Source organism: Cajanus cajan, chromosome 2, assembly GCF_000230855.2.
Source record: "Cajanus cajan strain Asha chromosome 2, NIPB_CcT2T_4, whole genome shotgun sequence".
NCBI classification, from domain to species: domain Eukaryota; kingdom Viridiplantae; phylum Streptophyta; class Magnoliopsida; order Fabales; family Fabaceae; genus Cajanus; species Cajanus cajan.
In genome coordinates this window covers 67,866,769-67,879,263 of record NC_138518.1, presented here as the reverse complement: position 1 = coordinate 67,879,263, position 12,495 = coordinate 67,866,769, and the positions used below count along the sequence as shown (strand labels likewise).

Here is a 12,495-nt window from a genome sequence, read left to right as displayed (position 1 = left end):
GGAATATGAAAAGGGTTTTGAAAATAAAAAAAATAAATAAAACCTCCATCTTCAGGTTCTTCCTCCATTGGGCATGTGCGAAGGCCGCTGGACGTTGGAGGAAGGGTTGTCGATGCCGGCAACCGGTCGCCGGTCGAGCGTCGCCGGCGGCGCGTCTCCGGCCGCGCTTAGCCGTCCGGGCCATGGAGCAACCCCCCTAACCCGCGCGCGACTCCACCGTCATGAGTACCTCCGCGCGCGCAACTCCGTTGAACCAGACCTCACCGATGCGGAACCGCCTGACCAGCCCGATGAGACCCCCAGTCCGCGCGCACCTCTGCTCGACTAACCCCCTCCGCGCGCACGACCTTCGACGACAGAACCTTCCAGCGCGCAGCTCCGCACGAGAGACCCCTCCGCGCGCGCGCCTCTCCGCACGACAGAACCCTTCGCGCGCGTGCAGCTTCGCACGACTAACCCCTCCATGCGCGCGCCTCATCGCACGTTTAACCCCGGTGAAAGCTTGAGTGAAGAGAAAGAGAGAGTGAAAGGAAAAAGAAAGAGAAATGTGAAGAGAAAGAGGGACGTAAATTAAAAAAAAAAAAAGACAAGAGACGTTGGTATTTCTTTTTTTTTGTATTTTTTTATTATAGAATTTTTTTTATAATTTTTTTTATTTCTTTTTATTATTGTATTTTTTTATATTTTTTATATTATGTAATATTTTTTTATTATTGAAATTAAATATTATTGTAATTTTTGTTTTGTTAGTTATTTATATTTATATATTATTTATAATAATTAATTTTATAAAAATTTATTATAAAATGTAGTATGAGGTGTCAAAAAGTGTAGTATGAGTTGTAAAAAAATAGGAGTTCTTACAAGCAATTTTTATTGGAGCAAAAATTGTAAAAATATAGTATGAGTTGCTTATGAGTGACGTGGCACAGTGGGACCCATTTAAAGTGGTGGGGAGTTGCTATAAGCAACTCCCATTGTAGATGCTCTTAGAGTGTACTAATCCTCCATGTTACACATATACACATGTCTCCATATTGGTGAGATATTGTCCGTTTTGGACTCAAGCCCTTACGGATTTGCTTTTGGACATTACCCAAAAAGTCTCTCAACCAATGGAGACAAGTGTGTGTATATAAACCCATGTCTGTCCTCTTGTTTAAACGATGTGGGATTTTGCTTGCATCCCAACAATCCTCCCCTCAAACAAAAGACCACAGTTCCCTTGCAGCGGAAACAACGAGTATTATTCGATGGTGGCCCCACAGAGCTCACTCACGCTCAGAGTGCACTAATCCTCCATGTTACTGTATCATAGTTTTATCAATGGCTGAGAGTGATTGGAAAACACAGAGGAAAAGAAAGGAGATTGAGAAGAAAACAAAAACTGAATGCAATAATATTTCTGAATGTAGCCACCGAAAATTAGAACTGTACAAATATATAACAGAATGAGAAACTAAACAGAAATTGCCTAGGCTACCTGCTAAACAGGTTATACTAACTAATAAAAGAATATGAAACTAAAATACAATTAGTAAACAGAATGTTGTAATAGCCCCACTCAAGTTGGACGAAAAATGTTTTTGAGAGCCAACTTGCTAGCTAGATCTTCAAACTTATGTCTTGGAAGAGCTTTGGTAAAGAGATCTGCTATTTGTTGATTTGTCTTCACATGGATAAGCCTAATGAAACCAGATTCAACATGTTCTCTGACAAAATGGACATCAATGTCTATGTGCTTTGATCTTTGATGGGAGATGGGGTTAGTTGACAGATATATGGCTGAAATATTGTCACATAACACCATTACCATTTAGGTTGAGTTTGGAAGAATCTTAAGAGTTGTTTGAGCCATAATAATTCTGAAGTAATAGAAGCAATTGCTCTATACTCAGCTTCTGCAGAAGATCTAGATACAGTAGCTTGTTTTTTTTTTATTTCCATGTTAGAAGAGAATCTCCCATGAAGATACAGAAACCTGTGGTGGATCTTCTGCTGTCAACACAACTTCCCTAATCTGCACACTACAAGAAATTCGTCATTTTGCGGCGTTTTTTTTTTTTTTTTCATATTGCGGCAGTTTTCGCCCCCCTCAAAAAAAGTAATGGCGTTTTATCAAAACGCCGCAGTTACGTTCGCCACTAGCATTATACGACGATTTTTACCAACCTCCGCTACCTTTTCCATTCTGCGGCGTTTTGTTTAGCGGGGGGTTTTGACCTCAATTTGAATGATGTTTTTTTTATTTTTTATTTCACAATATATTTTATTTTTTTAATCTAAATTACATTTAACTTGTATACAAAAAAATAAGGAGGTACTCATAATATAATCCAAATTCCATTGGATAATATTAACTTTTTTATAAGAAAAAAAAGAAATTAATGGAAATACAAACTATCAATAGAAACCCATAATATAGACAACAAAATGTCAAATAAATTATTAAAGTTGTTCAAGATTAAAGTCCTAACCACTAAATTATTAAAGCTCCATAAACTAATTATTTCAAAAGCTTAAACTAAATACATAAAGAAAAATCTTTCAGACAAATTAATATAATTGAGGAGAATTTGATTATAGCTCATTAAGTATGGGTTTTCATATTAAGAGAGATTAAGAATTCTCACTATTTAATTTATATTTCAATAAAAAAATAACTTTATATTTCAATTGTCTCGACTATAACAAAATTGTCAGAAATAATATTATTAACATCAGCCACAAGGGTTAACAATCAAATCAAGGATACATCATACAATAATTCATCAAAACAACTGCCAAAATTCTACCTATTATGTCCACTTTGGCATCACAATCAGAAGAGTACTCATTATCACATGCAAATAAAGCATTCTTTGACTGGAATCCGCTATCATCCGAATCAACTCAGTCAACAAAATGTCTAGATTTCGCATTTGAATTTTCCAAACGCTGCAATTCACCTTCCATGTCTTGGATCTTTGACACATAAGATTTAACCAGGTCATAATCCTAGAAACAAGTTTGGACCGTGAGTCAGTGATGGATTGCTTCTAAATGATAATGGAGCATCATCCCAATGTGTGAGAAAAGTGATTCAAGTAAACAAAATGAAAATTACCTCTTTACAGCCAGGTAAAATCACTACTTTAAAAAGATCATATAATGATTTTCGGACCACTTTATCATCATCACAAATGCGCTCACGAAGTTTTTCTATAGCAGTATACTTGTTCAACCTTTGTTCTTCTGGATATCTGATGAATAAATTCTTAATACCAATCAATGCATCTGTAATTTAGCAAGTAGAAAAGAAAGAGTATTAATACAAGGATTACCAAATTTAAATGAAGATTGGAATGTTTAACAGGATTAAATAAAGCAATGGAATTAATTTATGATATTACAATTCAAAAAGAATAATAGAATATTAGGAATAGGAACCAGGTCAACACATTAAAGCAATAAAGACATGCCATTAGAGAAATAGCACCAAGTGCTACGTCAATTTAAGCAGCTGAATCAGTAGCTACAGTTGCTTGTTGTGCAGCACCTGATCCTACAACTGATCCTGCATGATTAGGAGTCAAATTATGAGTTCTTTTCTTTACAAATCCACAAACAGCTGGTGCAGTGAAAGTTGCATTTTCAGGGTCTTCAAACGGTGCATCAGTGGCAGCAATATTTGCATGAAGGACAACACCACCTAAACCTGCATGATCCGTGATCAAATTCTCTTCAAACGGTGCATGTGCAGTATGATCCGTGCCATTCGGTGGAGGCAGTCCAGCACCTGCTGCACCACCATTCTGTGCTGAAACAGGTGCATCATCCAAACTCCCTACTGCACCAAAGAGACAACCGCAGCCACCCCGGGTCCAAGTTTAACGAGCCAACTGCAAGAACCACTCCAAGATCATGGGAGCTTTGAAATTCTAGCTCAAAGAATTATACATCCATATAGCACTAAGAAATTTCACAAAATACTAGAGTCAATTGAGCACCTAATATTAGAGAAAGGAAAACATGACCAAACATTAAAATTAATTCATTAATCATTTTAGTAGCAAAGTATTCCTAACAAGTAACACCAAATCCTTAGCAATTAGCACCACATTTTTAAAAAGTATATAAGCAGTAGGGATTAGCATTAAAACTAGGCTTATTTGTCGTGCATACCTCTGGAGAGAACAGTTAAGGTCCGTTGATATGTGCTCTGATTTGCCTGTAACAGTTTATAGCCAGGTAAAAATGCAAAATATTAAGAAATCAGGTTAGCCAAAGAGCCATCAAAGCACTGTTTCTCAAATTCAAATCTTTGGATAATGAAACTTTAACACATGCAAGAGAAAAAAAAAATACATGTGCAATCTAGCAGATGGAAAAGCTGTTTTACCTCCCATGGATCAACCATTACAAAATCTGAACTTTTGCAGGCTAAATGACACAATCGTATTCGATGTTCAGCAGATATTAGGCTCTACATAAACATACAAGCAAAATACAATTAGACCGACATATGGCAGTGAAACTAATAGCAAAACACTTGATTAATAAACATCATAATTTCATGAATAGTACCATTAGATTTTTTCTACACAATAACCACATTCTGTAGCGAGGAAGAATCCTTTTAGGGTTTACAACATTAAACCCTAGACTAATTGAAAATAGGGGGATACCCATCTGCGCCAGTTCCTATTCTTATCAAAACAATGCTTCCTTGGATAATGCTTCCTTGACCTTAGTTGCTGCAGGCTTCTCCATTCCCAAACCCACTCCGTCGCGGCCCAAATCAACGCCAACTCCGCCACGCCGCGCGCCGTAGTGGCCCAGGTCAAGTCCCTCTTCGACTCAGCCCAACGCGCCTTCGACTTGCCGCTCTACATCCTCGTCAACTCCGTCGGCATCAACGACGGCGCCTACACCTCCGTTGCCGACACCACCGTCGAGTCCTTCGACCGCATCTTCGCGGTGAACGCGCGAGGCGATTCGCCTGCGCGAGGGAGGCGGCCAACTGCTTGAAGTGCGGCGGCGGGGGGCGGATCAACCTGCTGATGACGTCGCTGGTGGCGGCGCTGAAGCCTGGGTATGGCACGTACACGACGTCGAAGGCGGCGGTGGAGGCAATGGCGAAGACCCATCGCGACCGAGCTGTTCTTCGAGGGGAGATTTTCCGCTTTCTTCGAGGGTGTGGGGAGAGGTGGGGAAGGGTTGGGAGACGAGGAAGGGTGTTCGCGGGGAAATGTAGACAAAATTGGAGGGATTTGGTGAAAATAAATTGGGGCGAAAATGATGAAAAATTTTCAGGTAAAATTTGCCTATGAATTTGGGAGGGCATAAACCTCCTCAAAAAATGATAAAAACCGCCACTATTGTTACAATTTTGAGTGTTCCCCCAAAACGCCGCAACTCATGTTAATTTGAGGGGGGTTTTAAAACCTCCGTAAAATAACCCCCACTAAATAGCATTTTTTTTGTAGTGGCATCTACATATGCACTCAGATTGAACTTAGATTGGGAAGAGAAAAAAATTCCTTGCCCCGGAGTTGCCTTCAAGTAGCGGAGAACCTGATGAACAGCTTGAAGGTATGGTGTTCTAGGATGGCTCATGAATTGGCTTAGCTTGTTTACAGCAAAGCAAACATCAGGTCTAGATATGCTAATGTACATGAGTCTTCCGAGCAGCCTTCTATAAGCAGAAGGGTCTTGAAGTGGTTCTCCATCAGTTGAGTTGAAATGCTGGTTTGGATCCATTGGAACAACAGCTGGCTTTGCATTGCTAAAACCCGTGTCTTCTAAAAGTTGAATAGTATATTTCCTTTGGCATAAGTGAATGCCTTGATTTGACTTAGCAATTTCCAACCCAAGGAAATACTTGAGATCTCCGACAACATTCAGTTTAAACAAATTTTGAAGTAGATTTTGACATTTTTGCAAAGTATCGATAGATGGTCCTGCTAGTATTATGTCATCTACATATACTAGTAGATAAACTATGTTGTTTCCACTACCGAAACTGAAGAAAGAGTAGTCACTTATGCACTAAATAAAACCATGAGACTTCAATGATGTAGAGAACCTCTTGAACCACTGTCTTGAGGTTTGTTTTAGACCATAGAGGGACCTATTCAACTTACACACAAGATTACCTTGATCCTTTTGATTTATTTTGTATCCCTGTGGTATCTTCATATAAACTTCTTCAGTTAGATATCCATTCAAGAAAGCATTTTGAACATCCAACTGTATGAAAGACCATTGCTTAATGGCAGCAAGGCACAAAAGGACCCGAACAGTAGTTATGGTGGCCACTGGTGAGAATGTATCAAGGAAGTCTATGCCAGCTTCTTGTGTAAATCCTCTTGCAACAAGTCTAGCTTTTCTTTTTGCTAAAGTGCCATCAACATTGTATTTGACCTTATAGATCCATTTACAGCTTATAGCCTTTTTGTCTTTTGGTAATGGTACAATATCCCAAGTGTTGTTGACATCCATGGCTTCTAATTTTGTTGCCATGGCGTTCTTCCATTCAGGGAATTGAATAGCTTGATGGTAGTAGGTAGGTTCATAGATACTGCTGATTTGCATGGTGAAATCTCTGTGTTGAGGAGATAAGTTGTCATAGGAAATAAAGTGGTGTATGGAATGTGGGGATTTTAGGTTGGGAATGGAGACTTGGTAATCATTTAGATATGAGGGAAGGTTGGTTTGTCTAGATGATCTTCGGGTAGTGTCATGTGTCTGTGAAGTGGGATTTTGATTGGGGATATCTTGGTCAGTTTCAGTAGGTTCAGTTTCAGTTGTAGGGCGTGTAGAAGCATCTTGATTGTCATATAAGGGTTGCTCATAAAATTCTTGCGCAATAGACTGATTTGTTGTTGGCTTAGGAATGACAATGTGGCGAAAAGGATCTGGACTCTGATTATTTTTGGATGGAAAGGTGAACTGCTGAATGACAAAAGGCATGGTTTCTTCATGGAAGATAACATTACGAGAGACTATAATCTTCCCTGTTTCAAGGCTGTATAATTTATATCCTTTTACACCGGGTGGATAACCAATGAATACAGTAGCTTCTGCTCTTGGGTTGAATTTGTGTCGGTCATGCTTCTGGGTGGTCGCATAACACAAAGAACCAAAGACCTTAAAGTTGTTGTAGTCAGGTTCTTTGTTATAAAGGAGTTGATAGGGGCTTCTTTTTTGTAGGACATGTGTAGGGAGTCTATTTATGATGTATGTAGCAGTCAAAATACAATCTCCCCAAAACTCTATTGGTACTTTGGACTGAAACATCAGGGATCGTGCCACATTTAAGAGATGTTGATGTTTCCTCTCAGCTACTGAATTCTTTTCTGGTGTGTAAGGACAGGAAAATTGATGCAATGTTCCTTCATTAGCTAAAAAATCAGTTAATAATAATTCCTTAGCATTATCACTTCTCAAACATTTTATAGATTTACCAAACTGAGTTTTAACAAGTTTGAAAAAATTTTGTATACAAATAGCAGTTTGATCTTTAGATTTTAAGAGAAATATCCATGTAAATCTACTGTGATCATCAACAAGAGTGAGAAAGAACCTGTGATTGTCATAGGTGGCTTGATGAAAAGGTCCCCAAATGTCACAATGAACCAAGTCAAAACAATTATCAGCCAAGTTGTTTTTAGCATGGAAAGGGAGACGTTTTTGCTTAGCTAAAGGACATATATCACAATTTTTGCATGAAAAATTACTAGGTAAGTGTAGAATCTTATTATTATGTATTATTCTAAGTACATCATCAGATAAATGGCCTAATCTGTAGTGCCATTTGTTTACAGCAAAACTCCTATCATAGTTATTACTAGCAGTTGTGACAGTATGATTAGAAGAATGTAAAACAAAACTAAAAGACATAATGTTTGGACATTTAAGAATGTAGAGGCCGTCCAGGATGTTACCCTTGCCAATCACCCTCGAACCCTGGTGATCCTGTATGACAAAAGAAGAATGATAAAAAAAACTTTGTTCCTAGTAAACTGAGTTAGGGAACTTACGGATATGAGGTTGACAGTAAATTCTGGTATAAACAGGACCTTGTGGAGGATGAAATTGTTATTCAATTTAACAGTGCCAATGGCTTTTACTTCAACAGCACTTCCAGTAGGAAGATAAAGAAATTGATTTTCTAATTTGCTATAACAAATAAAATTATCCATAGAACATGTAATATGCGTAGCAGCCCCAGAGTCTAATATCCAGATTGAGGAAGATCCTTTGTGTGGATATGTACTGAAGGCTAGGTTCTTGAAAAAAGAAAAACTCAACTTACCATTTTGTGGAGAACTCGAAGAGTTATATTGCGGTGATTTTCCAACAGGTGCTACCTGACTTTGAAGAAGATTTAGTAGTTGATCATATTGAGCCTTTGCCAATTGCATCGGACTGTCCCCTGTGTTGGAATCATGCGAATCAGTGACTTGATTTATATTGTGATTGGGTTTCTTGTAACCTGTAGGGTACCCATGCTTTTTATAGCATTTATTTTCTGTATGTCCAAGCATTCTACAGTAGCTGCATTTTGGTCGTTCCTTTTTGTTTGGTCCTGATTGGGAAGGTTTAGAGTTGGGTTGAGGGACAACAAAAGCAATTTGTGATGGTTGCTGTGTAGGGATGCCAACTTCCTGTCTTTTTTCTTCTTGAACCACAAGAGAGAAAACTCGACTGATTGAAGGAATATGATCCATATGTAATATCTGGCCACTAATATGAGAATAGTTTTCATTGAGACCCATTAAAAAAGACATCACACGCTCATAATGAATGTACTCAAGCAAAGGCTTCACTCCCTCGCATGTGCAAGAGTGAGGAGGTTGAAAATCACTCAATTCTTCCCAAAGACTCTTGATCTTGGCAAAATACTAACTGACAGACATTGAACCTTGATTGTAAGAAAAGATATCTTTGTTGACTGAATTGAGGAGCCAAGATCTGACGATATTGTCATTTCTTTTCCACAAAGAAAGTTTGTGACACCCTCTACCCCAACATTATTAATAAACCTAAACTATATTTATAAAAGATTATCATAGAATGATATAAAACAATAAGTATCATAAGGTAGAAGATGCACATTCATAATTCATACACATAAATATTAAACTCAAGAAGTTATTATAAAACAAAGATTATAAATCAATCCCAGTAAAGGTGGCAGTGCCTCCTAGTTAGGAATCAATTTATAATTTATTAAATTACACAAGAAAAGAAAATATTTTTAGAACAAGAAATACATAAGAGAAATCCTAGCTAAACCCGATGTCACATCCTATCAGAGCATGCCCCAAGAAGCCTTTAGGCCTCATCACCAACATCCTCATGATGATGATCACCTGCAACATAAATTTAAACATATACAAAAAAAATAACAAGGGAGTGAGAAACATCTCACTCAGTTGTAGATGAAGAAATAAAAGTTAAATAGCACACACACATAATCATTATCATATATAATAATTATTTATCATGCAATGATGTCATAGACTCAACTCATAAATATATGCATGTGGCGCCATACGGAAGTTCACATATCATCATTGGTGACCCTAAGGCACACCTAGTTAGCATATCGTGGGTGACCCAAAGGAACACCTGGTTACATCATTGGTGACCCAAAGGCACACCTTGTTAGTCGTGGGTATGCGGCCTCAGCGGCACACCTGGAGTATATATGCATATGATGCATGTCATACAATTATAAACTTAACATTTCACATGTTACAGAATTTCCTATAATATACCATATCATAAGCTTAATTCATACTTATATTATATTTTATTAATCCAATAGTCCAAAGGTCCAATAATTCAATAGTCCCATAGTCCAAAGGTTCAATAGTCCAATAGTCCATTGTCCAACAGTCCAACAGTTCAATAGTCCAAGGTCATTAAGTCAAGGGTCCAATAGTTCAAAGGTCTTTAGGGATCATATAATTTATATTTCCTGGTATAATTATATCCTTAAGTAAAATAGGAAGCTTAATGAAAATAAGGAGGCTCGGCCTTCCATTTAGATAATAAAGTCTAAATTTATAAGTTAATAGGAGACTTAGTCTTCCATTCAATGAATATTTTAGAATAGTAAAAGTGAAATTATCCATTAATTATAATTATTAATTACCGCAACAAGAAAATCAAGTAGTACAAACAAAACACAGTAATAATGTATATTCAAATAATCAAACAACAGACAAGGGATCGGGAGCCAATCCAACAAACAGACTATTTAACAATTATTTCTACACCCCCAAGCAAGGTTTCCCACTCCCCCCTTACCTGGATAAATAGGAATTTGGGCAGAATCTCCTCTCTTTCTCCTTAAACCGGAACCAGAACTAGAGCAGAACCTTCTCTATTCTCCTCCTCTTTTCACAACCTAGGCAGAACCTTCTCTCTTACTTTCTCTCTCTATTTCTCTAGAATTTCCTTCTCTCTAGAATTCTAAATTTTCCAAAACCTTAGGCCCCTATTTATAGAAATTTTGAAGTTACTATGCACTATGCACTATTCATTAAAATAATAATATAATTACTATTCATGAATAGTAAAATACTATTCATCCAAATAATTTTGAGTTTTGCGTAAGCGCTTACGTTTTTTTTCAAAATTACTATTCATATGAATAGTAAAATACTATTCATAAATACGTATACATAAATAGTAAAATACGGGAATAAAATACTTATTCACATAATAAATAACTCTTTTCATTTGAATAAAATTTTGGGATATTACATTTCTCTCCTCCTTTAAGAAATTTCGTCCCCGAAATTTTCCTAAAATAGAAAAGGATAATCTTCACGCATCTTGCTTTCTAACTCCCAAGTAGCACTTTCTTCAAAATGTCCTCCCCAAACGACCTTAACCAAAGGAATTTCCTTTCCTCTTAGTTGTTTCACCCTCGTATCATCAATTCTTAAAGGAACTGTTTCATAGGTGAGATTATCTTTCAATTGAACATTGTCAGACTCGATGATATGGGAAGGATCATGGATATATTTTCTGAGTTGGGAAACATGAAAGACATTATGAAGATTTGAAAGAGATGGGGGTAAGGCAATTTGATAGGCTACTTCACCAATTCTTTTAAGGATTTGATAAGGACCAATGAAACGTGGAGTAAGCTTACGCGATTTTAGTGCTCTGCCTACTCCTGTCCAAGGAGTAACTTTAAGGAATACATGATCACCTTCATTAAACTCAAGGTCCTTTCTCCTCTTATCACTGTAACTCTTCTGCCTACTCTGAGCTGCTCTCATTCTCTCCTGGATCATCTTAACTTGTTCAGTAGTTTGTTGAACTATCTCAGGTCCTAAGATAGCATTCTCTCCAGGTTCTACCCAACACAAGGGTGTTCTACATCTCCTACCATATAGAGCTTCATAAGGTGCCATCCCAATACTGGAATGGTAGCTATTGTTGTAGGTAAATTCTATCAAAGGTAGGAAACTATCCCAACTACCCCCATGTTCTAAGATGCAAGCTCTCAACAAGTCTTCCAAAGATTGAATAGTTCTTTCGGTTTGACCATCTGTTTGGGGATGGTAGGCTGAACTCAATCTAAGCTTAGTGCCTAGAGCCTCATGTAAACTGTCCCAAAATCTAGAAGTAAACCTAGGATCTCTGTCAGAAACTATACTAGTAGGAACCCCATGTAATCTCACAATCTCACTTATGTACAACTTGGTTAGTCTCTCCAAAGAGTATCTAATGTTAATGGGAATAAAATGGGCAGACTTAGTCAATCTATCTACTATAACCCATATAGCATCTAAGTTTTTCGTAGTTTTAGGTAATCCAACTATGAAATCCATAGAGATGCTATCCCATTTCCATACAGGCACATCCAAAGGTTGCATCAAACCTGAAGGTTTTTGGTGTTCTACCTTAGCTTTTTGACATACTAGGCAGGCATACACAAATTCCTCCACTTCCTTCTTCATCTTAGGCCACCAAAACATCTTCTTAAGGTCTTGGTACATCTTAGTGGCTCCAGGATGAATACTAAGGCTACTCCTATGTCCTTCTTCAAGAATTGCTCTCTTAAGTTCAGGCACACTAGGAATACACAACCTATCTCTAAACCTCAATACTCCATCTATTCCAATTTTAAATTCACTTTCCACACCTTGATTTAACTTCTCAACTTGACTCAATAAGAAAGGATCTACCTTCTGACCTTTTCTAATTTCATCTATCAAGTTATTAGTCACCTTCAAGGTTCCTAACCTAATACTTTTAGAGGTTAGTTCACACCCTAAACTCATATCCCTAAATTCCTCAATCATGTGCAATTCCCTCATCATTAAAGAAGAAATTCTCAAGGATTTCCTACTCAAAGCGTCAGCTACCACATTAGCTTTGCCTGGGTGATAGTTCAACTGAAAGTCATAATCCTTAAGAAACTCTAACCATCTTCTCTGTCTCATATTTAATTCCTTTTGGTCAAACAAGTACTTAAGGCTTTTA

At 37.5% G+C, this 12,495-nt stretch overlaps 1 protein-coding gene across 3 annotated transcripts; it reads right to left on the bottom strand.

Annotated features, from left to right (window-relative positions):
- Positions 1-2,688: 2,688 nt before the first annotated feature.
- Positions 2,689-5,419, bottom strand: LOC109793549 (uncharacterized). Of its 3 annotated transcripts, none has more exons than XR_014431731.1 (5): positions 4,567-5,419; positions 4,382-4,465; positions 3,462-4,210; positions 3,107-3,276; positions 2,689-2,997 (listed from the first exon to the last, which is right to left on the bottom strand). XR_014431731.1 is itself a non-coding variant. In XM_083068801.1 (5 exons), exons 1-5 carry the CDS (start codon positions 4,669-4,671, stop codon positions 2,893-2,895), a joined length of 510 nt encoding a protein of 169 aa, XP_082924927.1. In that variant the 5' UTR covers positions 4,672-5,403; the 3' UTR covers positions 2,689-2,892. The 3 variants fall into 3 exon arrangements, 1 of the variants encoding a protein (XP_082924927.1); XR_014431732.1 differs by having other exon boundaries at positions 3,539-4,210; positions 4,567-5,418; XM_083068801.1 differs by having other exon boundaries at positions 4,165-4,210; positions 4,567-5,403.
- Positions 5,420-12,495: the final 7,076 nt, after the last annotated feature.

Excerpts from the sequence above, each read along its gene's own strand:
- LOC109793549 (XM_083068801.1), bottom strand. The coding sequence starts at position 4,671 with ATGGGTATCCCCCTATTTTCAATTAGTCTAGGGTTTAATGTTGTAAAC. Across the intron at positions 4,211-4,381 it reads TAATGGTTGATCCATGGGAG|GCAAATCAGAGCACATATCA; the intron begins GTAAAACAGCTT and ends AAACTGTTACAG. Across the intron at positions 3,277-4,164 it reads CTTAACTGTTCTCTCCAGAG|ATGCATTGATTGGTATTAAG; the intron begins GTATGCACGACA and ends GCTAAATTACAG.